General features: G+C 42.2%; 1 protein-coding gene across 1 annotated transcript in view; it reads left to right on the top strand.

Moving 5' to 3' along the window:
- Positions 1-27,717, top strand: part of DARS1 (aspartyl-tRNA synthetase 1) — a 436,414-nt gene that overhangs the window by 56,591 nt on the left and 352,106 nt on the right. Inside the window, exon 5 of the mRNA XM_053698254.1 lies at positions 14,195-14,287. Within this exon, the coding sequence (XP_053554229.1) occupies positions 14,195-14,287 (93 nt within the window). The remainder of the gene's footprint in view (positions 1-14,194; positions 14,288-27,717) is intronic.

Below are 27,717 nucleotides of genomic sequence, written 5' to 3'. Positions count from 1 at the left end.
CTGAATTCATGTTGTGTGAGTTGTTCCTTTTTAAATTCTGGGTGTGTCTTGTGCACATGGTGTGAGCTGTTCTTATGCCTTTTAAAGCTGTGTTTATGGTGTTTTTGTTCTGTGATCTGTCCCTTTAAGCCTATGTTTGGGTGAACATTTGGAATGATATGTCTCTTTAAATGTTAATCTGTGTGTATGTACCTTTTAGGATTGTATACCTGGTGTGAACTGTCAATATTGTGTGTGTGTGTGTCTGTCCCTTTAAGACTTGAGCCCGATTCTCTAAAGCTCTCTTGTCTGGTTAGATTCTATAAGATGCCTCAAGCTTTTTGAGGCCCTCAGTGATTATTTTCTTCATAAATGGAGAGAGTCCACAGCTGCATTCATTACTTTTGGGAAAATCAGAAGACACCCCAGCCAAAGGCTTAAATACTCCTCCCTCTCTCCTCATCCCGTCATTCTTTGCCTTCCGTCCCAGGAAGTTGGCAGAGAAGTGTCAGAAGTTTTCGATAGTCTCTTATGGAGGGTAGTACTCTTCGGCATGGGACTGGAGTTTTAAGTAGTCCTGTCAGCCTCTCAGTGAGAGCATGGATGAAAGTTAGATTCCGGAGATGCAGGGAGAGTCTTTCTGCGAAACCACCCGACTCATATTAACAGCTCGACAAGCAATCAGCGTTGCCGAGTTTCGCTGCCAGCTTTTTTCTCTCGAGTCCATGGCCACAGTGAGTCCTGTACCAGTTTTCCGGGCTCCCCGGTGATCATCCCCTGTGAGGTCTGATTGCTTCAGACAGTGTATCTTGTGTTCCCTGTGGGTGTCGTTCGTTCTAGGATGATTCGGTGTCCCAGGTTCTTGTCCTGGATCCTTCTTGGATGTCTGGAGACTTATGATCCTGTAGACTGGACGCTGTTCTTATCTGTGCCCTTCCCTTTTTGAGGGGATAGTGTGTCTTCCTTTATGAGCTGAGGTTTCCTCTCTCAGGAGGGTCATTGTCCTGCCCTTTGTGTAGGAGGTTGGATCAGGTGGCTTATTCTGTAAGGGGCAGCATCTGCTGCTCTGTGGGCTCTGTTCCACCTGTTGGAAATTGATCTCTCTATGTAGAGACTGTCTAAGAGTTGTGACAGGTCTTCCTACGGTTCTATTGCACTTTTCTCTGTTCAGTTCCTAGGGGCTCTCCTTGGGAGTGATTTATTTTGAAGGAGCGGATTGGATTGGCACCAGTGTTCCCTCTAAGGCCAGTTTTCTGAGCGGCCCAACAGTGAAACAGTTAATTAGAGAGCCGCACCCTGCAATTAGTAAGCACTGCACAATGTAGTCTGCAAGGTATGGTTCTCTTATTAACTGTTTCACTGCTGGGCCGCTCACAAAACTTATCTTCGAGGGAACATTGGTTGGCACCCGAGCTCTGTTGGGGTGGGTGAGTCCCACCTTTTTTCTTCCATTCCCTGGGTGCTTGTGGTTGGGGTCTTTCTGTCCCCCCCCTGTCTATCGGACATGTCTGTTGCTTGGGCTGGTCTGGTGTTGGAGCAGGATATGAGATCTGTTGCTCTGCTATTTCGTCCTTGGAGCATTTGGGGTATGGTAAGCTTCTTTGAGGTTTCTCCTTTCTCCATCAAGATTTGTGGGAATGACTGGCGGCTCTTAGCCTGCGATGTTATAAGCTGGTTAGTGGATACTTAGCAATCTGAAGGATCCTATCTTCAGCTGCTTTCTACTTGCCCTGCAAGTATTTAAGTTTCAGAGTCCTTTTTAGATGACTACAGCGTGAAGTGGTTTTTGCTTCAGGTGTTGTTCCTCAGACCTATCTGAGCTTGCTGCACAAGGTTTCGTTTCAGAATATTTCGGTATTCTGAGCTACCTTTTTGCGACTTGGGGACCTTTGCCTAAAGTTGCTTTCTAGAGTGTGGTTGCACTTTTTAGGGGCAGATCCTCTCTGTTCAGACTCCCGGCCTTATCCGTGGTTTCTGTATTTCTGGGGTCTGCCTCCCCTTGTTTTTTATGAGACTGGTTGGGTCTCTGTTAGCCTGACCCGGTTTCTCAGGTTTTTTGCTCTGTGTTTGTGCCCTTTTTAGGATTTTTGTTCTGGAGTTCCTTATGCTAGCCGTACTGCTAGCTCAGCATACTAATGCACTGTGGTGCACTGTAGCAAACCAAGGGTTGCAAGTTCGATCCCTGGCGAGGCCTATTCAGCCTTTCCTCCTTTCAAGGTTGATAAAATGAGCAGCGCCTTGAATCCCTTAAGGGGGATTAGCCGCGCTTTACACGTACAATCATGTTTTTTCTCTGTCTTTTTTTTTTTTTTGTGGAAGAATACAGTAGTTAGTCTCCAAACAACACACCCCTTACTAGAGAAAGGGAACAGACTGCTGGGCGCGGTGTCTCTTGGAGTCTGTTGACTCAGTCAAGTCTAGTTCCTGCGGTCTCTAGCAAGGCTTGTGGACTATCTGCGGGTCAGTGTCCTTGGGCCTTTTCCTTTTTTTCAAAGTTGTTCTCAGCTTCGGATGAAGCAGGATTTTGTTGTGTAGGGGTTTTCAGGCCTTGTGCCCTCAGAATAGGCCGCCTCTTGTACCCTCCCGTTTTTGCATTCAGTGTCCTCTATAGCTTGGGTATTGTTTTCTCAAAAGTAATGAATGCAGCTGTGGACTTTTTTCATTTATGAAGAAAAACATAAATTATGCTTACCTGTTTTTTTTTTCTTTTCTTCAGATGGAAAGAGTCCACAGCTCCCCTCTCGTGCTTTTATGTGGGGCGGCCGTAATTTTGTTCTTCTGGTACCTTTTCACCCTGATATTTATTCTACTGTTTCTCGGCAGAATGACTGGGGATGAGGGGAGTGGGAGGAGTATTTAAGTCTTTGGCTGGTGTGTCTTTGCCTCCTCCTGGTGGCCAGGTTCTGATTTTCCCAAAAGTAATGAATGCAGCTGTGGACTCTTTCCATCTGGAGAAAAGAAAATTATCAGGTAAGCATAATTATTTTTTTTTTTTAATGTTTTTATTGAATTTGCATGGATAACAAAGCATATAAAACAGTCAAAGCTCTATTGGTCTGTACAAAGTCTTAAAGATATAGTCAACAAGAAACAGACTATTGCATAATACAAAAATATCAAATCAATGGACATAAGTCAATCTGATGTATCCACGATAACTTCCATGCCCTCTAATACCTCGCTGCGTTTGTAAGTGAATGTACTCAGGCCTGCGTCTATAATAGTGAAAAAGGGTGTGTACACAAGCGCTAAGGTAATCCCCAAGCTGTATCCAAACAGAGATCCTAACCAACCTCCAAAAAATATGCACAAGTAGTAAGAAGTGAATACAGCGCCAACAAGAGGCCAAGGGATAAATATACTCACAGAGAGATAAAAGAAGATTATTTAATGAACCATGTTAAAAAGCATCAGTAATAAAAGACTATATATAAAAAATGTAAAAAGCACATATAAATAAAATTACAAATACAGGAATATCTTACAGAAGCGGCTCAAAGGGCCAAAGCTGATAATTACAATAAAAACAGAGGTAATAACAGGTGATCAGTGTGAGTGGTACACCAGAATAAGAGTGTATACTAATAAAACAGAATTAGCCTAAGTACAACTGTAGCAAGTGCATCAAGCAAAAAACTAATAAACAATAATACAAACAATAGTGTTCAAAATTAGTGTTACAAAAATAGTGTTCCAAAAAATAGAAAAATGCACTGCAGTGCAAAAAAAAGGGGGGTAGCAAAATAATTGTATAGATACAATCAAATAGTGAGTGAGTGCAAATGGATATAAAAATGCTAGCTACTTAATCCAGTGAGGTTAAGATATAATTAAATAAAATACACAATATGCAATAACATAAAAAATAAAATACACAATATGCAATAACATAAAAAATAAAAAATAAAATATAATCCAAAAAAAGTGTTCAAAAAGTTGATCAACAAATGTTAGTGAAGAACAAAGATAAGTCAATTTTTTATCTATAGTCTTTTATTACTGATGCTTTTTAACATGGTTCATTAAATAATCTTCTTTTATCTCTCTGTGAGTATATTTATCCCTTGGCCTCTTGTTGGCGCTGTATTCACTTCTTACTACTTCTGCGTCTATAATAGATTGTGTATTGGAAATGGTATGCATACGGAGTAAATATCCACAGGTTTAGGGCAATTTTTTTTAGATTACGCGTGAGTTGAAACATATGAGGAAAATTTACAATCGCTCCTAAAGGGAGCGCCCAAGAAACGTGAACAAGCATAAATTCCCACCTAGTTATACAGGGAGTGCAGAATTATTAGGCAAATTAGTATTTTGACCACATCATCCTCTTTATGCATGTTGTCTTACTCCAAGCTGTATAGGCTCGAAAGCCTACTACCAATTAAGCATATTAGGTGATGTGCATCTCTGTAATGAGAAGGGGTGTGGTCTAATGACATCAACACCCTATATCAGGTGTGCATAATTATTAGGCAACTTCCTTTCCTTTGGCAAAATGGGTCAAAAGAAGGACTTGACAGGCTCAGAAAAGTCAAAAATAGTGAGATATCTTGCAGAGGGATGCAGCACTCTTAAAATTGCAAAGCTTCTGAAGCGTGATCATCGAACAATCAAGCGTTTCATTCAAAATAGTCAACAGGGTCGCAAGAAGCGTGTGGAAAAACCAAGGCGCAAAGTAACTGCCCATGAACTGAGAAAAGTCAAGCGTGCAGCTGCCAAGATGCCACTTGCCACCAGTTTGGCCATATTTCAGAGCTGCAACATCACTGGAGTGCCCAAAAGCACAAGGTGTGCAATACTCAGAGACATGGCCAAGGTAAGAAAGGCTGAAAGACGACCACCACTGAACAAGACACACAAGCTGAAACGTCAAGATTGGGCCAAGAAATATCTCAAGACTGATGTTTCTAAGGTTTTATGGACTGATGAAATGAGAGTGAGTCTTGATGGGCCAGGTGGATGGGCCCGTGGCTGGATTGGTAAAGGGCAGAGAGCTCCAGTCTGACTCAGACGCCAGCAAGGTGGAGGTGGAGTACTGGTTTGGGCTGGTATCATCAAAGATGAGATTGTGGGGCCTTTTCGGGTTGAGGATGGAGTCAAGCTCAACTCCCAGTCCTACTGCCAGTTTCTGGAAGACACCTTCTTCAAGCAGTGGTACAGGAAGAAGTCTGCATCCTTCAAGAAAAACATGATTTTCATGCAGGACAATGCTCCATCACACGCGTCCAAGTACTCCACAGCGTGGCTGACAAGAAAGGGTATAAAAGAAGAAAATCTAATGACATGGCCTCCTTGTTCACCTGATCTGAACCCCATTGAGAACCTGTGGTCCATCATCAAATGTGAGATTTACAAGGAGGGAAAACAGTACACCTCTCTGAACAGTGTCTGGGAGGCTGTGGTTGCTGCTGCATGCAATGTTGATGGTGAACAGATCAAAACACTGACAGAATCCATGGATGGCAGGCTTTTGAGTGTCCTTGCAAAGAAAGGTGGCTATATTGGTCACTGATTTGTTTTTGTTTTGTTTTTGAATGTCAGAAATGTATATTTGTGAATGTTGAGATGTTATATTGGTTTCACTGGTAAAAATAAATAATTGAAATGGGTATATATTTGTTTTTTGTTAAGTTGCCTAATAATTATGCACAGTAATAGTCACCTGCACACACAGATATCCCCCTAAGATAGCTATAACTAAAAACAAACTAAAAACTACTTCCAAAACTATTCAGCTTTGATATTAATGAGTTTTTTGGGTTCATTGAGAACATGGTGGTTGTTCAATAATAAAATTAATCCTCAAAAATACAACTTGCCTAATAATTCTGCACTCCCTGTAGGTATGCTTTCTACCAAGTAAAATACTGTGAACAGACCACCTCAGCATGCTATCCGGCAAAGGTTAGGAGGAGTATAGGTTTCGTTGAAGGGAGAGGCCACATATTATGAGGGGGGAGAGGAGGGAGGAAGAGGAAGAGGAGAAGAAGAGAAAATAATAATAAAAAAAATAATAAATCACTCTCTCAGTGAGATTTCCGGAAAAGGCATCCCTTTTGGGGATACCAGACTACATCACTAGTTGACTAAACACAATCTGGAATTTATTGACATATGGTCCAGTCTGACCATCCTATTAGTTTCACCAGCCACAAATCTTTCCATTTACACAAAGTGGTTCACCAGATCACAGACTCCAGATAGAGTTGGAGGTTCAGATTGTCTCCAGGCACGGGCAATACATAATTTGGCAGCTGCCAGGATATATATGAGAAATCGTCTTGTGGATATGGGAGTGGAGTGTGGAAAAATGTGAAAGAGCGCCATTTGGGGAGTCAAGCTTAAGTCTATATTTAGAGACTTAAGGAGCAGCTCAACCTCAGACCACAAAATAGAAATCTTTGGACTGGACCACCATGTATACACACCCGATCCCAACTCATCACAATTTCTCCAGCATTTTGGGCTACTAGTTTTATAGATCTGAGTCAGTCTCACTGGCGTCCTATGTCATTTCAATATCACTTTCACGTATGTTTCTAGAACTGTCACACAGTGGAGAGTTTTTTTCGGAAGCGAAATTGCGGAGGCGAATTCACTATCCGGGATTATGGCATCTAGTTCTTTGCACCAAGCCTTGAACTGCCTGGGAAGATCTGTCATATGATCTTTCAAGAGAGCTGCATAGTGGAAAGACAGAGGTCTATGTGCAGCTCTACCTTGGGTCCATCTCTCTTCCCATTTGGTTTTGTTTCTTAAATCAGTTTTGGGGAAACCTCTATATCTAGCCAGGCTTAAAACTCTAAAGCTCTCAAATCTAAACCACAAGGGGTTCTCTCTCAGGGAGCCAAACAACTGGGCTGCAGAAGCCAGAGTACCCGAAATATAGAGATCAGACATCTGAAGAATCCCCTTTCTATAATTCAAAGTCAATTGACTCAGCACACAACGGTCCCTGTGCCAGCTACCCAAGAGACCCACTCAAGTCTCTAAAGCATACATCCAAAAAAATCCAAAGAGAGTAGCAGCAAACAATTGTGTTTATTAGGCACAACACAAACGTTTCGGTATTGCTACCTTATTCATGCATGAATAAGGTAGCAATACCGAAACGTTTGTGTTGTGCCTAATAAACACAATTGTTTGCTGCTACTCCTCTTTGGATTTTTTTGAATCCCCTTTCTATGCCAGAAATCTGCATGAACAGTTGGGGATTTCCATAGCATGCCCCCAATACCATGAATGGGAGAAATTTCCGTATGATGACGGAGGTCATGCCAAATTTTAATGGCCTGTGTAACAATGGGATTGTCGATCTGCGTGCCCAAGTTCATATGTTTAGGAACCCAAATAGCTTCTCTAAGGGTTAAACCAGCAGGCATGGCCAGTTCCTAAAGTATACAATAAGCAACAGTTACTAAAAAGAACAACTCGTAAAAAAAACAGCTTGTGAAAGCACTAGATGGTCGCTTGAGTCAAATGGTCGTCAGATGATAGGTCTTGTGAAGCCTAGGATCGAATTTTTGGTCCAGCTGGAACGAGACAAGGGACCGATGAAACGGCAAAAAGAGGCAACAATAAAAGGTCCACACTTTTACTTACACTGGAGTTGGTGATGTGACGAATAAAACTCCTCTTTCAGGCTTATTTTCTGAGAAATGGCGGCACCTGCTCAGACAAACTGTTTGAAGATGGTGATAGGTTGAGGTGTAATGTGACTCCGCGATCACCTTTGCAAGCAGGTATCCGATATCCAAACCTACGGAAGCCTTAGAGGGACAAAATAACAGAGGATACAGAGCAACGCGTTTCAACCTGCTCAGGGTCTTTTTCAAGCTTGCCGTTTCATCGGTCCCTTGTCTCGTTCCAGCTGGACCAAAAATTCGATCCTGGGCTTCACAAGACCTATCATCTGACGACCATTTGACTCAAGCGACCATCTAGTCCTTTCACAAGCTGTTTTTTACGAGTTGTTCTTTTTAGTAACTGTTGCTTATTGTATACTACACATGTAATAGCGCCTGATCAGCGCATTTGTCACTTTGTATTTTTTATATACAAATATAATCAATTTTGTTATTTAGTTATTAAATATATGCAGAGTACTGCACATTTTTTAATTTGTGTCTTATCACACTTAATGTCTGCATTTTATTAAACACACGCATAGTATTGCACATTTTATACTTTGTGCTTTTACACAGTTTTGGTTTGATTTGTGTTTGCACATTATTTAAACTACACAGTTTTTTTTTATATTTAGCGCACTATTTTAAGCTGTATAGCGCCTATGATATTTGAATTTTTTGGTTCTTTCTAGATACCAATTTCCCCTTTGGTGTAAGGCCTTTGAAGGGTCCTGTAGGCGACTCTTGGAATCTTATTTTTCCATACATAGTGTAGAAACATCCTATTAATCTGATGAAGGATTTTATATGGAATGTTGATCGGTAAACATCGAAATAGATAAAGAGCTTTCGGGAGGAGAGACATTCTAACCGTAGCCACTCTACCAAGCCACGAAAACTCTTGATAATCCCACTTACCCGTGAGGGACCTAAGTTCCTGAAGCAGCGTATCAAAATTCATTTGAATTACTGCGTCTATATCTCCACTTAAGGTCACTCCCAGGTGTTTTAAACACCTATCTGACCCAGGGCTGGCTCAAGAAATTGTGCTGCCTGGGTCCCAGAATGCAATGATGCCCCCAGTAGTAACATTACTGATTAGCATATCAACCTACTATCCTGGCCGCTGTCCTTACTAAGCCTGCCTACCTGCATGCAACCAATGCTTATGCACAATTGTGCAATAAGTGGGAAGGAAGTTAGGGCAGAGGTGCACTTGTCCCACCTTTAATGTCACCCCTTACCGATTCTGTGTCTTTGTGCATAATGGTCTGACAGTGACTAACTAAGTCACAGAAGTGCTGCCTCTTGTCAAGTGCTGCCTGGGTCCCTTGGACCCACTTGGTCCCATGGTTGAGCCGTCCCTGATCTGACCACTGGAAGTCAAAGTTTCGCTTCAAAGCCAGTAACTGCTCAGCCCTGAAGTTGAGAGCATAGGCCTCTGTCTTTGTAATGTTAGATTTATAGTAGTTAAGCCTACCGAATAAATCTAATAGCCTAAACATCGCCGGGATTGAGGACTCTGGTTTAGTCAAAAGCCACATGACGTCGTCTGCAAGAGTACAATTTTTTTCCTCATGAGATGGGAATAAGACTCCAGAAATCTGGTCTCCATTACCAGAGAAAATATTAAGGGTGAGAGAGGGCATCCCTGCCTGGTGCCATTATTGATATTTAATTCTGGGGAGCAGAACCCCGGACCTCTAATCCTCGCATGTGGCGAAGTATACAGGGATTGAATGGCTGAAATTATTTGAGGGGGAAACCCGAACGCCTTGAGGACCTCCCAAATGAACTCCCACCGGACCCTATCGAAGGCCTTCTCCGCATCTAACGACAGGGCTACTAGCGGGGTCCCTAGCCTGGTCGCATCTGAGAAGACCGATAGTAATCTCCTAGTGTTATCCAGTCCTTGACGCCCTTTGGTGAAACCTACTTGATCGACCTGTATAAGGGACGGTAGTAGATTAACTAGTCTATCCGCTAAGAGCTTGGAGTAGAGTTACATGTCAACATTGATTAAAGAGATTGGGCGGTAACTAGTACACAGGGACGGATCTTTGGCTGGCTTAAGGATAGTGATTATTGACGCTTCAAGGTTCTCTCTTAGCATCCTGCCCTCTGATTTGATTTTGTTAAAAAAGGGTGCAAAACGGGCACTTATAGGGTTAGAAATTTTTTGTAAAACGTCCCGGGGAATCCATCAGGTCCCGGGGCCTTGTTGTTCTTAAGATTCCTAATTGCCCGTATAATCTCTTTGTCTGGAAATGGCTCTAATAGAGAGTTCCCGTCCTCTTCTGAGAGACTGGGCAGGCGTAACGAGTGGAGAAACTGAGATCTCCGTCACTGTAGCTGCGACCGGGCGTTCGCTTTTATTTATATTGTACAAATTGTCATATGTTGCAAATGCATTCCCAATTTCCTCTTGCGCATAGGCCTTAACACGTTTATGTTCAATGAAAGATATTCTAGCTGCCGCCGCCCGATTTTTGAGCTTACTAGCTAACAAAGAGTCAGCTTTGTTACTCTTGTAATATAGAAGCTGCTTGAATGTAGCCATAGCCTCTTGGATTTTATCAAGCTCAGCCTCTTTAATCAGGCTTCTTATACGTGTAATTTCATCCGAGCATTGTTGAGAAGGACTCTTTCTATTTTGGCAATCCGCAACTCTCAGGTCACAGACCAGTTTGCCTAGAGGAGCTGCATACTGTTGGCATAATAGCTACTTTGGAGATACAGAGTCCCAGCAGGTAAGCTTTCAATGCAGCCCACCTAATTTGATGGGAGGTTTGACCTTCTTGGTTTACAGTTAGGAACTGTTGAATGTCTGGAGGTTCTGGACAAACAGTGGATCTTTCCAGAGAAATTTAGGGAACTTCCAGGACGGTTTGGCCGAAGCCCGCTCTCTACCCTGTATTTTAAACGAGACAACGTCATAGTCTGACCATACACAATAGTGAATTTTAGAGTCCTTAATCGTATTCATGGTCCACGAATCATCAAAAAAGTAATCTAGGCGAGAATACGACTTATGGGAGGCCGAAAAGTATGAAAAGTCTCTCGTTCATAATTTTATGTTTTTAAAGGTATTTTTTTTACTGTGGGACCTGTATGTCTCATTACGGGGAACTAATATGCTTTCAGGAGAGACTTACTTTACAATAAAAAAATGCTTCATTTTCTGTCCATGAATGAAGCTCCACTGCCCTGCCCCCTCACAGACTGAAGGTTAGCTCCTCCCCAAGTAGCCATATTTAAGTTAGCTAATGAAACATGGCTTCAGCAGCGACAAGTTGTCTACTGAGCAACTGTAGAACTATATGCAGCAACATTCACCAATTTTCTTCAACCACATTTTAAGCAATGGGTCATAAAGAGCCTAGACAGTAGTACACACAGAAAAATGTACATAGTTTTTATGGCACCAGTTCCTCAACTAGGGTTGCCACCTCAGCCATGTTTTCCTGGACACTTATGAGTTATACATACTGCTGGGTGTGCAGGTAGAAACATGAATTTCCACCCTGGACAGCACACAAATAGTTACACTGAACAATTCTGTTCATGTTCCTCCCTGCACACCCTGCAGCATGTATAAATCATAAGTGTCCAGGAAAACATGGCTGAGGTGGCAATCCTATCCTCGGCACAAAGCACCCCACAACATGTACAAATAACTCACATAGAAGGAAAACATTTCACATTATGTTTATACATAACGTTTTGTTTCCCCTAAAAATGTGAACAAATGACAAACTTTCATGAGGTTTATATGCAAAGATACATGCACATGCCTGGTGCACATTATGCATCTATATGCATAAATTACAGGTTGCTGTATATTTTTTTCAGTAGGCATCGGACCACATGTATAGCTTGACTTATATGGATGCTTATTATAGCAAATTATATGAGCAGTTACACAGCAAATCTTTTTAAATCTAGCTGTTAATGTTTATTTAGAGCCCGGATTATCTAGTGTTTTTGTATTCATTTTCTGTTTGCTTATGCTGCAGTTTCACTTTGCTACTAAAATAAAACGGTCAACATGACATTTATAAACTCAATTAGGATTGAAGAAAGTACTTGTTTTACTTTAGCAGAAGCAGGTTGCCACTCTTTAATTCAAGCTTGCTGTAATAAGTTTTTTTTACATAAATTAGTTACATAAAGTAAAAATAGCTTAAAGCCATTTTTTATTTAGACTTTGTTTAATAATAAATGAGTGTTGAGTAAGATATGACACCCAATCCCTGTGCTGATTGAATTATTTCTTTCTCTTTTATCCTTGTTTAAAGGAACATTATACACTCATTTTTTCTTTGCATAAATGTTTTGTAGATGATCTATTTATATAGCCCATAAAGTTTTTTTAAAAAATAAATGTATAGTTTTGCTTATTTTTAAATAACATTGCTCTGATTTTCAGACTCCTAACCAAGCCCCAAAGTTTTATGTGAATACGGTCAGCTACCTTCTCCAGCTTGCTCCTGTTTGTGTAAAGGGTCTTTTCATATGCAAAAGAAGGGGGGGGGGGAGTGTCTTATTTGCCACGTGCAGTGGGCTTTCCAGCTACCTTTTCAACAGAGCCAAACTGACAGCTTCTAAGTAAGTTTTTAAACAGTTTTATACTGGATTTTTATACCAGTATCTGTGCATCTTATTCTTTATAGTAGTGTCTATTAAATGCAGTTATATGAAAATGAGTGTATACTGTCCCTTTAACAACTGGTGCCACACTTATAATAGACAGGCAATTCCAGTTCCACTTGGCTTATTGACACCTGTGTTACCAGATTTGCTCGTTATTACTCGTTATAATGAGGAGGTCCAGTCTTTTAGACTCTACCCAGAGTTCTCCCACCCTACTTGTTCCTACCTCATATTGGGTAGTAAAACAATAAATGCAATATTTTCAATTAAATAGGTTGTAGCTGTTCCCAATTTGCCACAGATCTGTTTGTTTCATTTCTCTGATTGCATACAAAATTTCCAGCTGTGGTTTAACTGTTTTAACATCATATTGAGCCTGCTGAGAAACCAGCTTTATTCATCGTCAAATAGACCTGATAATTAACTAGAAGAAATGTGTGGGAAGTTCAAGAGAGAGTGCAACTGCAGTTTAACACCTAGAAGTGTGAATACCGCATACAAAAGTGATAGATTTATGAAATCTTATCTATTGTAAATGATCCCTCCCACTAAAACATCTGGTAATCTCATTTGTGGTCATGTGGAATTTATACGTAATTTAATGGTTTGTGTTACTAAACCATGTTCCTAAAACATACATATTCTACTATACTGCTTCCCATTACATTACAACAATGCAAGCCGTTTTTACTCATGTCTTCTGTACTGATCCTCTGTTTATCCTCGCTAATATTTTTGTAGATATGGTATTCACTGCTTCCTGCTGACAGACTAAGCCAGGAAAGTGCATTTCCTTTTTTCTTTTTTTCTATCTAAGACAATCTAGTTAGAACCCAAGGGTTTAACCTGGGGTACAAGGGGATAAGAGCTTTGTACCCGCTTTGCCTGGCTTTAGAATCCTGCCTTGTCTATTGTACATAGCTCTATCCTCAGTTTTCAATGAATGCTGATGTTAAAGGGAGACTGGTTAAGGGACAGTTTAGCATGGCCTGTGATAGGTGGAGAGGAATGGGTGTTGTGCCAGAGAAAAGATAACTGGACTAAAATGTCAGTAAACAAAAGGCTCAGTTACTGATTCCTTTATAAAAAAATATTTTTTATGAACAAATCTAACTTAAATGGATTTTAAGTCAAAATTACATTTCCCATAAAATGTGTACTTATGCATAATTTTAAAAATGTGTTAATTTGTGGTATTTTTTTGTTACTGCCTTTTGTCGAGTTCTGCACTTTGCGCCTGTAATGTTTTAGACACGGTTTGATTAGTGCAAGAGCTTATTTTTATCTGTCCCTGCCGTGTTTAATTACAGATATATACTATGTATATATGAACAAATACATTAAAGGGGTATGAAACACAAACTATTTTTTGTGTGTGATTGACTAAGCATTAAACAAAATTCCATGATATTCTTTGTTGAAGAGACACCTAGGAAAGTGTCTCAAGCACTAAATGGCAGGAAATAGTGCTACCATCTAGTGGTCTTGCAAATGGATAACATTCTTGCAAAACTTCTGCCATATAGTGCTCTAGACACATGCACACTCCTGAGCTTATGTCCCTGTTTTTCAACAAGAGATACCATGAGAACGAAGAACATTTGATAATAGAAATTAGAACATTGTTTAAAATTGCATTGCATTGGATAATGAGAAAAAAAATGGGGTTTCACATCCCTTTAATGTCCCTTTACATCCAAAAAGATTTTTTGATTAATTCTTTATCTTGTGGCTTGTAATTTGAAGCTTACATGGCTAATAATTCTTTATTAAATTCAATGATTCTATCTATCTCTATGTCCGTGTGTATATGTGTGTGTGTGTATGTATAGATAATGCTGGGCTATCCATATATTTATTTATTTTGTAAAATTATGCAGAAAATATTAAATGTATTTGCTCTCTTTTTTTTTTTTCCCCCCGCCACAAAGAACGAGCTTTAGTGCGAGTGAAAGACCTGACTGCACAAAAATCTGATGAAGTTGTCTGGATCCGTGCTAGAGTTCATACCAGCAGAGCAAAGGGTAAGAGAAGCCTTTTTCTTTCTTATTTTTGCTTTGGAAAGCGAGTGGTAAATAGTGTACAGTATTTATTCTACAAATATTAGGGAAATAATGCTATTTTTTTGTCTGTATTTTACTTAGTAGCAGAAAACATGGATATTTGTTTTTTTATAATGTACAGATGCCCATTAGTTGGTAACCGTTATTAGCTCTTACTATTCCTCATGCAAGCCAATCCCACAGATGGAGATTTGTTTTGCAGAATTTGTAAGTGCAAATAAATGGAACTACTAGCTGTATTATTTATCAAGAGGGATTCTCTGTGGAGCGGTCAAATAGAATCTTTTTTTCTCCAAATCAGAATTTTTTCTTTTTCTAAGTGTGTTCAGACTATATCCATATATTCTTGTAACTACCACAGTGTTTGCATTAATCATTTAGTTGATGAAGTGTTGATGTTTAGAAACAAATCTCTAGTGTTGTATGCACTGTTTGTATACCGAGATACACCAGTATGTATTTGTTGAGATATGATTGGGCAATAGCTTCTTGTATCCTAATAAAACATGCTGCCAAATGCTCTCAGTAAACGTTTCGGGATTTGTAATAAATATAATAAACGTATACATAGTAAGCAACTATGCAATATATTTCCTTCTTAATATGAGGAGTCCACGGCTTGATTCCTTACTTGTGAGAATACAGAACCTGGCCACTAGGTGGAGGCAAAAACACCCCAGCCAATGGCTTAAATACCTCCCCCACTTCCCTCATATCCCAGTCATTCTTTGCCTTTCGTCACATGAGGTTGGCAGAGAAGTGTCAGAAGATACGAAGTAGTTCCTTATGAAGGGAAACTACCCTTTGAAATCGGACTGGAGTTTTAAGTCGTCTTGTCAGCCTCTCAGTGAGAGCATTGACGAGTTAGGGTCTGGAGATGCAGGGAGAGTCTTTCTGCGAAACCATCCAGACTTGTATTAACAGCTCCTAAGCAATCAGTGTTGACGAGTTTCACTGCCTGCTTTCATCACTCAAGTCCATGTCAGAAGCAAGGCTACAAGACTGTCACACTTGAGAGGCTGTGTTTCTGTTCCACAGCATAGATTCCGGTAAGATCATTTCATTTTTTACACATATGGTAACGCTAGAAGGCAGGGTCACAGTGTGGCTCCTTTTTATTTGTATGAAATCAAGGGTTAATATCTCCTGAGGGGGGATTATTGAACAGTGGGGATTAATCTCATACATTTTTATTTGATTTATACTGCGTTGTGTGAGATGTTTTCTGAGACAAGCTGAGGTTTGAACATACAGGTTACTTTCACTTTAGAGCTGAGGTTTGAACATACAGGTTACTTTCACTTTAGAGCTACACAGCTTTACAAGCTTGGCGCGGTTTTCCTTGGCAGAGGCAGTCCTAGGTTGCGCTCCATGTGACCGGCTGTGGTCGTAGTTTCTCTTCCTACTCTCTGACCGTGCTGGTTATCAGAGAGAACTGGTTTACTCTCTGTGCCTGGGTCATAGGAGGTGGTGAGTGCCCCAGCCATTGGGGGTATAAAGGTGCCGTTTTTATATTTTATATAACGTTCGTTATTGTTATATTAGGACATAGCCCATAGCTATGGAGGAGTACTCTGATGTTTTAGAGGCTACTAAGACTAATGCCTGTTTATATTGTGAGGAAGCCAAGGTATACCCGCCCTCTCAATTATGTTCCACATGCCTAGAAAAAGTGATTGTGTCAAAAAAGTTTAACATGTTTGATACCACTAAGTCTTCCACCTCTGAGTCCCCGTCCCGTGATGTGCGCACCCTGCTTTCATCTCCTAATACACATGCAGTTTCCCATAGCAGGCCTTTTACCTCCAGTCTTCACTGCGTAGTTACAAACGACGGTGTCTGCGCCATTAGTGCTTTACCTCGCCCTGCTAAGCGAAAGGTCAAATATTGCTATCCTTCCCAAGGGTCATCATCTAGTTTAGTGGCTATAGTTGATAGACCGTTATCTGATGATGAAGTTCTTTCTGATACTTCAGAACTTTCTGGGTCTGAATTGGCTGCCTCTAAGCCTCCGATTGCGGAGAAACCAGATTTTAGATTTAGGATGGAGCACTTGCGTTTTCTTTTAATAGAAGTTCTGGCTACCATAGAAGTTCCAGAGGCCAAACTGCCTGAAGAACCTTTAATTCGTAAGCTGGATAGAGTTTATGAAGACAGGGTCGTTTCTCAGACTTTCCCTGTTCTGGTAAAGATGGCAAACATTTATTAAGAACAAATGGGAAAGGATTGTTTCTTCCTTCACCCCTTCGTCTGCCTTTAAGAAACTGTTCCCAGTCCCGGACTCTCAATTGGAGTTGTGGGATTCCGTCCCTACGGTGAATGGCGCTGTCTCCACGCTTGCAAAACGCACTACTATCCCTCTGGAGGATTGTTCCTCGTTCAAAGAGCCCATGGATAAAAAGATGAAAACTCTGTTAAGAAAGATGTTTCAATATTCGGGATATTTATTTCAACCAGCGGCAGCAGTTACAGCGGTTGCGGGAGCGGCTACCTACTGGTGTGACTCCTTATCGAAATATTCTTGATAGAATTAAGGCTTTAACGGTCGCTAATTATTTTATTTGTGATGCGAATATGCAAATTATTTGCTTGAATGCTTAAAGGGACACTGAACCCAAATTTTGTCTTTCGTGATTCAGATAGAGCATGCAATTTTAAGCAACTTTCTAATTTACTCCTATTATCAATTTTTCTTCTTGCTATCTTTATTTGAAAAAGAAGGCATCTAAGCTTTTTTGTGTTTTTTTGGTTTAGCACTCTGGACAACACATTTTTTTTTTATCGGTGGATGAATTTAGCCACCAATCGGCAAGAACAACCCAGGTTGTTCCCCAAAAATGGGCCGGCATCTAAACTTACATTCTTGTATTTCAAATAAAGATACCAAGAGAATGAAGAACATTTGATAATAGGAGTAAATTAGAAAGTTGCTAAAAATTTGATGCTCTATTGGGATCACGAAAGAAAAAAATTTGGGTTCAGTGTCCCTTTAAACTATTGGATTTTCTGTTCAGGCCCGTCGGGCTCTGTGGCTGAAGTCCTGGTCTGCGGACTTAACTTCCAAGTCCATACTCCTTTCCCTTCCATTCAAGGGTAAGCTTTTTTTTGGTCCAGGCCTGTAGTCCATTATTTCCACGGTTACAGGGGGCAAGGGTGTCTTCCTACCGCAAGATAAAAAGAACAGACCTAAGGGACAATTTTTTATAATTTTCGTTCTGTTAAATCCCCAGCGCCAGCAATCCTCCGCTAAGACCGAGCAACCTAAGACTTGGAAGCTGCTCCAAGCAGAGCAAGAAGCCTGCTGAGACTAAATCAGCATGATTCAGAATCTCTTCTCTCTCTTCTTCAATGCCATGGATGGAAGATAAACTTAGAAAAGAGTTCTCTTATTCCAAGCACCAGGGTAGAATTCCTAGGTGCTATAATAGACACAATAGTCATAAGGATATTTATTTCAGACCAGAGACGCTGCAAGCTGGCTTCGGCATGCCTTACCCTCCGGACCTCCTCAAGGCCCTCTGTGGCGCTGTGTATAGAGTTGATTGGTCTCATGGTGTCCAGCATGGACAGAATTCCCTTTTCTAGCTGTGCATGCTGAGACAGTGAAACAGCAATCATTCGGATCTATCTCAACAGATCTCTCTGGACAACTGGTCGAGAGAATCGCTCACTTGGTGGCTCTTTCCAGATAACCTGTCCCGAGGCACATTCTTTTTAAGACCATCCTGGGAGATTGTGACTACAGATGCGAGTCTCTCAGGATGGGGAGCAGTTTGGGGAGCCAAGAAGGCTCAGTGCCTTTGGTATCGGGAGAAGAGCTTTCTTCCGATCGACATTCTGGAACTTTGAGCATTCTTCAATTCTCTGAAGGCTTGGCCCCGTCTGGGTTCGTCACAGTTTATCAGATTCCAATTAGGCAATATCACCTCGGTGGCTTACATCAACCACCAGGGAGTACTGAGGAGCTCCCTAGCAGTGAGGGAGGTAATTTGGATTCTGGAGTGGGCGGAGGCCCACAAATGTTCGCTTTCAGCTATACAAATTCCAGGTGTGGACAACTGGGAAGCTGATTTTCTCAGCAGACAATCCTTTCATCCGGGAGAATGATCTCACCATCCCGAGGTGTTTGCGGAGATATGCATCTCATGGCGTCCCATCTCAATACCAAGCTACCCAGGTATGGGTCGAGATCCAGGGATCCTCAGGCGGAGTTAATAGATGCAGTAGTGGTGCCTTGGAGGTTCAGTCTAATATACCTTTTTCCGCCATTACCTATCCTTCCTCGAGTAGTGGCCCGCACCAAGCAGGAGCGGGCATCAGTGGTACGGATTGCTCCATCGTGGCCCAGAAGGATGTGGTTTGTGGATCTAGTGGCGATGTCGTCCTCTCCTCCATAGAAGTTACCTTGTCGCAGGGATCTGCTGGAACAAGGTCCTTTTTGTTTAGCAAAATCTAGATTCTCTGAGGCTGACTGCGTGGAGATTGAACGCTTAGTCCTAGCCAAGAGAGGTTTCTCTGAGTTATTTATACTCTCATTCTGGCTCGAAAGCTGGTTACTCGTCTCATCTATCATAAGATGTGGAGGACCTACTTATTCTGGTGTGAAAAGCCTGGATTCCCCTGGCATAAGGTTTCCTTTCTCCAGGATAGTCTGGAGAAGGGCCTTTCTGCTAGCTCCCTTAAGGGACAGATTTTAGCCCTATCTGTTTTACTGCACAAGAGGCTCGCTGAGCTTCCAGATGTTCAGTCTTTTGTTCAGGATCTGACTAGAATCAGGCCTGTGTTTAGATCTAAGGTTCCTCCTTGGAGTTTAAATCTTGTTCTTAAAGTTTTGTAGAAGGCTCCGTTTGAGCCTATGCATGTAGTTGACATTAAATTACTGTCTTTGAAGGTTCTTTTTCTACTGGCTATTGCTTCGGGACACAGAGTCTCTGAAATGGCTGCCTTGCAATGTGAGCCTCCTTACCTAGTATTTCATGCTGATAAGGCTGTTCTTCGTAGTGGGTTAGGTTTTCTTCCTAAGGTCGTTTCAGATTGCAACATCAATCAGGAGATTATGGTTCCCTCCTTGTGTCCTTATCTTTCTTCAAAGGAACGGTTACTTCATCATTTGGATGTGGTTCGGGCATTGAAGTTCTATCTTCAGGCTACGAAGGAGTTTATACACAGTTCTTCTTTGTTTGTTGCCTATTCTGGGAAGCGTAGGGGGCAGAAGGCCTCGTCCACTTCCTTATCTTTTTGGTTGAGGAGGATTATTCGTTTAGTTTATGAGACAGTGGGACATAAGCCTCCTCAGAGGATTAAGGCTCATTCAACTAGAGCAGTACCTTTCTCTTGGGCCTTCAAGAACCAGGCCTCTATGGAGCAGATTTGTAGGGCGACTACCGGGTTCTCCTTACATACCTTTTCTAAATTTTACAAGTTTGATGTTTTTGCTTCGGCTGAAGCAGCTTTTCGGAGAAAGGTTCTGCAGGCTGTGGTGCCCTCAGAATAGGGTCCACCTCCTTTTTTGCCCTCCCGTTATTCTCTGGAGCTTGGGTATATGTTTCCCACAAGTAAGGAATGAAGCTGTTGACTCTCCTCATATTAAAAAGGAAAACATGTTGTAATTTCCTTTCCTTCTGTATGAGTCCACAACCCCCGCCCGTATTTTCTGTAGGGCGGACCTAATTTTTGGAGGTATTTAAGCCTTTGGCTTCTGTCTCCTCCTGGTGGTCAGGTTCTGTATTCCCCACAAGTAAGGAATGAAGCCGTGGAATCTCCTCATACAGAAGGAAAGGAAATTATCTGGTAAGCATAATTTATTTTCCTTCTTAATATGAGGAATCCACGGCTTCATTCCTTACTTGTGGGAAATACTGAACCTGGCCACCAGGAGGAGGCAAAGACACCCCAGTTATAGACTTAAATACCTCCCCCACTTCCCTCATCCCCCAGTCATTCTTTGACTTTCATCACAGGAGGTTGGCAGAGAAGTATCAAAAGATATGGAGTAGTTCCTTATGAAAGGTATCTAACCTTCAGAATGGGACTGGAGTTTTAAGTAGTCTTATCAGCCTCTCAGTGAGAGCATTGACTAATGTTAGGTCTGGAGGTGCAGGGAGAGCCTATCTGCGAACCCATCCAGACTCGTATTAACAGCTCCTTTAGCAATCAGTGTTGACGAGTTTCACTGCCTGCTTTTTCACTCAAGTCCATGTCAGGAGCGATGCTACAAGACTGTCAAACTTGAGAGGCTATGTTTCTGTTCCACAGCATAGATTCCGGTAAAATTGTTTCATTTTATACATTTATAATAACGCAAGAAGACAGGGTCACAGTGTAGCTCCATTTTATCTGTATGGAATCGAGGGTTAATATCTCTGGAAGAGGATTATTGAACAGGGGGGATTAATCACATAATGTAAATATTGTGTTTATGCTGCGACATGTGAGATGAGGCTCAGGCAGATGTTGGAACGTACAGGTTTTACTTTCATTTTGATTAGCTGCACAGCCTGTTAGGCTTGGCGTCCTTTTAGCTGCAGCAGGTGCGGTCCTGCGTGGTGCACCATGTGACCAGATTTGGTCACACTGATCTTCTCTTCCTGACCGTGCGGTTTACTGGAGACGAAGCGGTTTCTCTGTTGAGCCTGGGTCATAGGAGGTGGTCATTGCCCCAGCCATTGGGGGTATAGAGGTGCCATTTTATTTTTCTATTGTCCATTTTATAATGCAAGCTATGGAGGACTTGGATACGTTAGAGGGTATTCCCTCTTTACCGAAATCCAATGCCTGTCTATATTGTGAGGAGGCCTCTGTATATCCGCCTGCTCAATTATGTTCCACATGCCTCGATAAAGTAATTTATATCAAAGAAAACTAATATGTTTAGTACTACTGAGCCATCCATCTCTGAGGAGTCTCCGTCCCGTGAGGTGCGCACCCTACTGTCATCTCCTAATACACATGCAGCTTCCTGTAACACTCCTATTCCTCCATCTGGAGGGGCCCTTTTACCACCAGACTTTACTGAGCAGTTACAAACGGCAGTGTCTGCGGTCTTCAGGGCTTTACTTCGCCCTGCTAAGCGCAAGCAAAAGGTCAAATATTGCTATCCTTCCCTTGGGTCATCTACTAGCTTATTGGATTTATCTAATACCTCAGAGGATGCTCTTTCTGGGTTGGAATCTGCTGTCTCTAAGCCTCCAACTGCAGAGGATCCAGACTTTAGATTTAGGATTGAACATTTTACTCTTTCTGCTAAAGGAAGTTTTGCTACTTTGGAGGTTCCAGAACCTAAATTATCTGAGGAACCTTGTATTCCTAAATTAGATAAGGTCTATGAGGACAGGGTTGTCCCACAGACTTTCCCAGTTCCCGTTAAGATGGCAAACATTATTAAGAACGAATGGGAAAGACTTGGCTCTTCTTTTTCCCCTTCTTCTTTTAAGAAATAAATCCCGGTTCCGGACTCTAAATTAGAGTTGTGGAGTTCCGTCTCTAAGGTAGATGGCACTATCTCCACTTTAGCGAAAATGCACTACTATCCCGCTTGAGGATAGTTTGTCTAAGAAGCCCATGGATAAGAAGCTGGAAACTCTATTAAGAAAAATGTTTCAGCATACGGGATATATGTTTCAACCGGCAGCGGCTGTTGCTGCGGTTGCTGGAGCAGCTACCTACTGGTGCGACTCCTTATCTGAGTTGATCGAGGTGGAGGGTCCCCTTGACGAGATCCAGGAAAGAATTAAGGCCTTAAGGGTAGCTAATTCTTTTATTTGTGTTGCAAATATTCAGATTATTCCCCTGAATGCCAAGGCTTCAGGTTTTTCTGTCCTAGCCCGTAGGGCACTCTGGCTGAAGTCTTAGTCTGCGGACATGAAAATCTAGACTTCTTTCCCTCCCAATTAAGGGAAAGATTCTTTTTGGTCCAGGCTTGGACTCAATCATCTCCACGGTTACTGAAGGCAAGGGTGCCTTTTTACCGCAGGATAAGAACAAGCCTAAGCGACAAGGTCCTAATTTCTGTTCCTTTCGTTCAGATAAATCCCAACATCAGCAACCCTCTGCAAAGCCTGAGCAGTCTAAGGGAACTTGGAAGCCGACTCAGTCCTGGAATAAATCCAAGCAGAACAAGAAGCTGCCGAGTTAAAGTCAGCATGAAGGGGCGGCCCCCTATCTGTATCTGGCAGTTTAACCTCTTAAGGACATGTGACAGAATATTTCCGTCATAAAACAATTGAGCAAACTGAAAGCTGTGTCCTTAAAGGGTTAATAGCCTAGAAGTGCTGGGATATGGGTACAAAACCGACATAGTTTATTTATCCAGACACTCTTTCTAGAAGCGCTGGGAAATATTGTGTGGGGATGTACTATAACCAGAGACTCTTGCGTTTTATTGTTGTGTCTTGAAGCGCTGGGAAATACTGTGTGGGGTTGCACTAGAACGGGCTGGCTGACGCTGGGGACAGTTCCGGAGAGAATATGTTTTTTATTAGGCTCCGGTACATGGCGGTATTCTGTTGTGATTGACTGGTTGTTTACGCCCACGAAGGGCAGGACTTAGTGTTTTGCGCGCTTTGACAGCGCAGTTTCTATTTCAGTCCTGGTTGGCAGCATCTCCTCACGGCTCCTTAGTCTGCTTGTGGTGATATTTTACAAGCGACTTTAGGTGCGCCGTGCTTGCGGAGTTAAGTTTGGTTACGAGGAGGCAGGTAGGAGCCGCAGCAGAGCTGCGGTGAGGTGACTGAGTGGTCTTTTTTTCAAAAGTATACCTGTGTATTATTTCTAAGGCCATCGTGCAAAGTGAAATTTGCTCTCTCCCTCATATATCAAGGTTTAATTCAGATTGCTTTTTTTCCTTAAAGCTACAGTAACGTTAAAATATATTAACAGTGATTTGGACCAAGATTGCTTTTTGTTCAGGTTATCATGGAGGACCTTGAACAAAGTACATGCCCAATGTGTTTAGATGCCATTGTGGAACCCCCAGTTACGCTTTGTCCCCCATGTATTGAGAGGGCTTTACAGTGTAAAGAGCAAATTTTCTTTAATAAAGATATGTCTAATGAATGTCCTCAGACTGATGAGATTCAGGGTATGCCGCATATTTCTCCCCAAGCGTCACAGCCTTTAACGCCCACGCAAGTGATGCCATGTTCTTCAACGGCGTCTGCTTCATTTACTCTGCATGATATGGCTGCAGTCATGTCATCCACTCTTACAGAAGTTTTATCTAAGTTGCCAGTGTTTCAAGGCAAACGCAGCAGGACAGAGGCCCATGTGGTCCCTGCAACTTCTGATGCTTTAATGGCTATCTCCGCTATACCTTCCCAGGGCTATGAATTGGGGGGTAGGGAGGCCCTGTCTGAGGGGGAACTGTCTGACTCAGGAAGTGCATTACCCCAGACAGATTCGGACGTCATGTCCTTCAGATTTAAACTTGAACACTTTTGCTACGAGAGGTTTTGCTACGAGAGGTTTTGGTAACTCTGGACGACTGACTCTATTGTGGTCCCGCCAGAGAAATTGAGTAAGATGGACAAATACTTAGAGGTCCCTTCTTATTCCAATGTGTTTCCAGTTCCTAAGAGAATTTCGTAAATTATTACAAGGGAATGGGAGAGACCGGGTATCCCATTCTCCCCTTACCCTATTATTAGGAAAATGTACCCTATAGCTGATACCGTTCGGGACTCTTGGCAGACGGTCCCTAAGGTGGAGGGAGCTATTTCTACCCTCGCTAAGCGTACAACTATCCCTATTGAGGACAGTTGTGCTTTCAAGGACCCCATGGATGAAAAATTGGAGGCTCTTCTAAAAATGCTATATATTCATCAAGGGTTTCTGTTTCAACCAACGGCCTGCATTGTAACAGTCACAACTGCGGCTGTCTTTTGGTTTGACGCTCTAGAAGAGTCCCTTAAGACTGAGACTCCTTTAGAAGAAATAATGATAGAATTAAGGCAATTAAGCTGGCTAATTCTTTTATTACGGATGTCGCCAAATTGGCGGCTAAGAATTCAGGATGTTCCATTTTAGCGTGCAGGGCCTTATGGTTAATATCTTGGTCTGCGGATGTGTCCTCTAAATCAAAGCTCTTGGCGATTCCTTTCAAGGGTAAGACCCTGTTCGGGCCTGACTTGAAGGAGATCATTTCTGACATTACGGGAGGTAAGGGTCATCTCCTCCCTCAGGACAAAACAGCTAAGCAAAGGGGACGACAGAGTAATTTTCGTTCCTTTCGAAACTTCAAGGGAATCCCCTCTTCCTCTTCCGTTAAACAGGAAGGGAATTATTCTCAAGCCAAAGCCACCTGGAAACCTAACCAGGGTTGGAATAAGGGTTAACAACCAAAGAAGCCTGCCACTGCTACCAAGACAGCATGAAGGGGCGGCCCCCAATCTGGGACCAGATCTAGTAGGGGGCAGACTTTCTCTCTTTGTCCAGGCTTGGATGAGAGTTTTTCAGGATCCCTGGACACTAGAAATCGTGTATCAAGGGTATCAGTTGGAGTTCAAAATTCCTTCCCAAGGGGAAGGTTTCTTCTTTCACGATTGTCTGTAGACCAGATAAAAAGAGAGGCGTTCTTACGTTGTGTAAAAGACCTCTCCACTATGGGAGTAATTTGTCCCATTCCAAAACAGGAACCTTTACTCAAACCTTTTCGTGGTTCCCAAAAAAGAGGGAATGTTCCAACATATTTTAGATCTCAAGAGTCTAAACAAGTTTCTCAGAGTTCCATCTTTCAAGATGGAGACTATTCGGACAATTCTTCCATTGTTCCAGGAGGGTCAATATATGACTACCGTGGACTTAAAGGATGCATATCTTCATATTCCTATCCACAAAGATCATCACCAGTTCCTAAGGTTTGCCTTCCTGGACAAACATTTTCAGTTCGTGGCTCTTCCTTTCGGGCTGGCCACGACACCCAGGATCTTCACGAAGGTTCTAGGGTCTCTGCTGGCGGTTCTCAGACCGCGGGGCATTGCAGTGGCGCCTTATCTGGATGATATTCTGATCCAGGCGTCTTATCAACTGACAAAGTCTCATACCGACATGGTTCTGTCCTTTCTAAGGACTCACGGGTGGAAGGTGAATCTAGAAAAGAGTTCACTAATTCCACAGACAAGGGTTCCTTTCCTGGAAACTCTAATAGACTCTATATCCATGAAAATCTTTTTGACGGAAATCAGAAAGTTAAAGATTCTGAATACATGCCGAGCCCTTCAGTCCAATCCTCGGCCATCAGTGGCTCAGTACATGGAGGTAATTGGATTGATAGTGGCGGAAATGGACATCATTCCGTTTGCTCGTTTTCATCTCAGACCTCTACAACTGAGCATGCTCAGACAGTGGAATGGAGATTATGCAAATTTGTCTCCTCAGATAGATCTGGATCAGGAGACAAGAGACTCTCTTCTTTGGTGGTTGTCGCTGGATCATCTGTCCCAAGGGACGTGCTTCCGCAGACCTTCATGGGCGATAGTGACAACGGACGCCAGTCTACTAGGATGGGGTGCAGTCTGGAATTCCCTGAAGGCTCAGGGTGTGTGGACTCGGTCGGAGTCTCTACTTCCAATCAATATTCTGGAATTGAGAGCAATATTCAGTGCGCTTCAGGCTTGGCCTCAGTTGGCTTCGGCCGAATTCATCTGATTTCAGTCGGACAACATCACGACTGTGTCTTACATCAATCATCAGGGAGGAACAAGGAGTTCCTTAGCGATGACAGAAGTATCCAAGATAATTCGGTGGGCAGAGGCTCACTCTTGTTATCTGTCAGCAATCTACATCCCAGGAGTGCACAACTGGGAGGCGGATTTTTTGTGCAGACAGACGTTTCATCCGGGGGAATGGGAACTCCATCCGAAGGTCTTTGCCACCCTGATTCTCAGGTGGGGCAGACCGGAATTGGATCTGATGGCGTCTCTTCAGAATGCCAAGCTCCCAAGATACGGATCCAGGTCCAGGGATCTGATGGCCGAACTGATAGATGCCTTGGCAGCGCCTTGGTCTTTCAACCTAGCTTATATGTTTCCACCGTTTGCTCTCCTTCCCCGGGTGATCAAACAGGAGAGGGCTTTGGTGATTCTAATCGCTCCTGCGTGGCCTCGCAGGACTTGGTATGTCGATCTGGTGGACATGTCCTCTCTGCCACCGTGGAAGCTTCCATTGAGGCAGGACCTTCTTATTCAGGGACCCTTCCATCATCCAAATCTATTTTCTCTGCAGCTGACTGCTTGGAGATTGGACGCTTGATTTTATCTAAGCGAGGGTTCTCTGATGCGGTCATTGATACCTTGATTCAGGCACGCAAGCCTTTTACTAGAAAGATCTACCATAAGATATGGCGTAAATATCTTTATTGGTGCGAATCCAAGGGCTACTCATGGAGTAGGGTTAGGATTCCCAGGATTTTATCTTTTCTCCAAAAAGGATTGGAGAAAGGGTTGTCAGCGAGTTCCTTAAAGGGACAGATTTTTGCTTTGTCTATTTTGCTACACAATCGTCTGGCCGCTGTTCCAGATGTTCAATCTTTTTGTCAGGCCCTGACTAGAATCCGGCCTGTGTTTAGACCAATTGCTCCTCCTTGGAGTTTGAATTTAGTTCTTAATGTTCTTTAAGGGGTTCTGTTTGAACCTATGCATTCCATAGATATTAAGTTATTATCTTGTAAAGTTTTGTTTTTGGTTGCTATTTCTTCTGCTCGCAGAGTTTTTGAGCTTTCGGCATTACAATGTGATTCTCCTTATCTTATTTTCTATTCTGATAAGGTGGTGTTACGTACCAAACCTGGTTTTCTTCCTAAGGTTGTTTCTAACAAAAATATTAATCAGGAAATTGTTGTTCCTTCCTTGTGTCCTAACTCTTCTTCTAAGAAGGAGCGTCTTTTACATAATTTGGACGTAGTCCGTGCCTTGAAGTTCTACTTGCAGGCGACTAAAGTATTTTGTCAATCATCTTCATTATTTGTTGTTTTTTCCAAAAAACGTAGGGGTCAGAAAGCTACGGCTACCTCCCTTTCTTTTTGGCTGAAGAGTATCATCTGTTTTGCATATGAGACTGCTGGACAGCAGCCTCCTGAAAGAATTACGGCTCATTCTACTAGGGCTGTGGCTTCCTTATGGGCATTTAAAAATGATGCTTCTGTTGAACAGATTTGCGAGGCTGCAACTTGGTCGTCTCTTCACACTTTTTCCAAATGTTTTCAAATTTGATACTTTTGCCTCGTCCAAGGCTTTTTTTGGGAGAAAGGTTCTTCAAGCAGTGGTGACTTCTGTTTAGGTTCCTGTCTTGTCCCTCCCTTTCATCCATGTCCTATAGCTTTGGTATTGTATCCCATAAGTAAGGATGAAATCTGTGGACTCGTCATATCTTGTAAAAGGAAATTTATGCTTACCTGA

This window comes from Bombina bombina, chromosome 1 (genome assembly GCF_027579735.1).
Source record: "Bombina bombina isolate aBomBom1 chromosome 1, aBomBom1.pri, whole genome shotgun sequence".
Taxonomy (NCBI): Eukaryota; Metazoa; Chordata; class Amphibia; order Anura; family Bombinatoridae; genus Bombina; species Bombina bombina.
The sequence above is the reverse complement of the archived record's forward strand: the minus strand, read 5'-3'. Positions and strand labels throughout refer to the sequence as shown.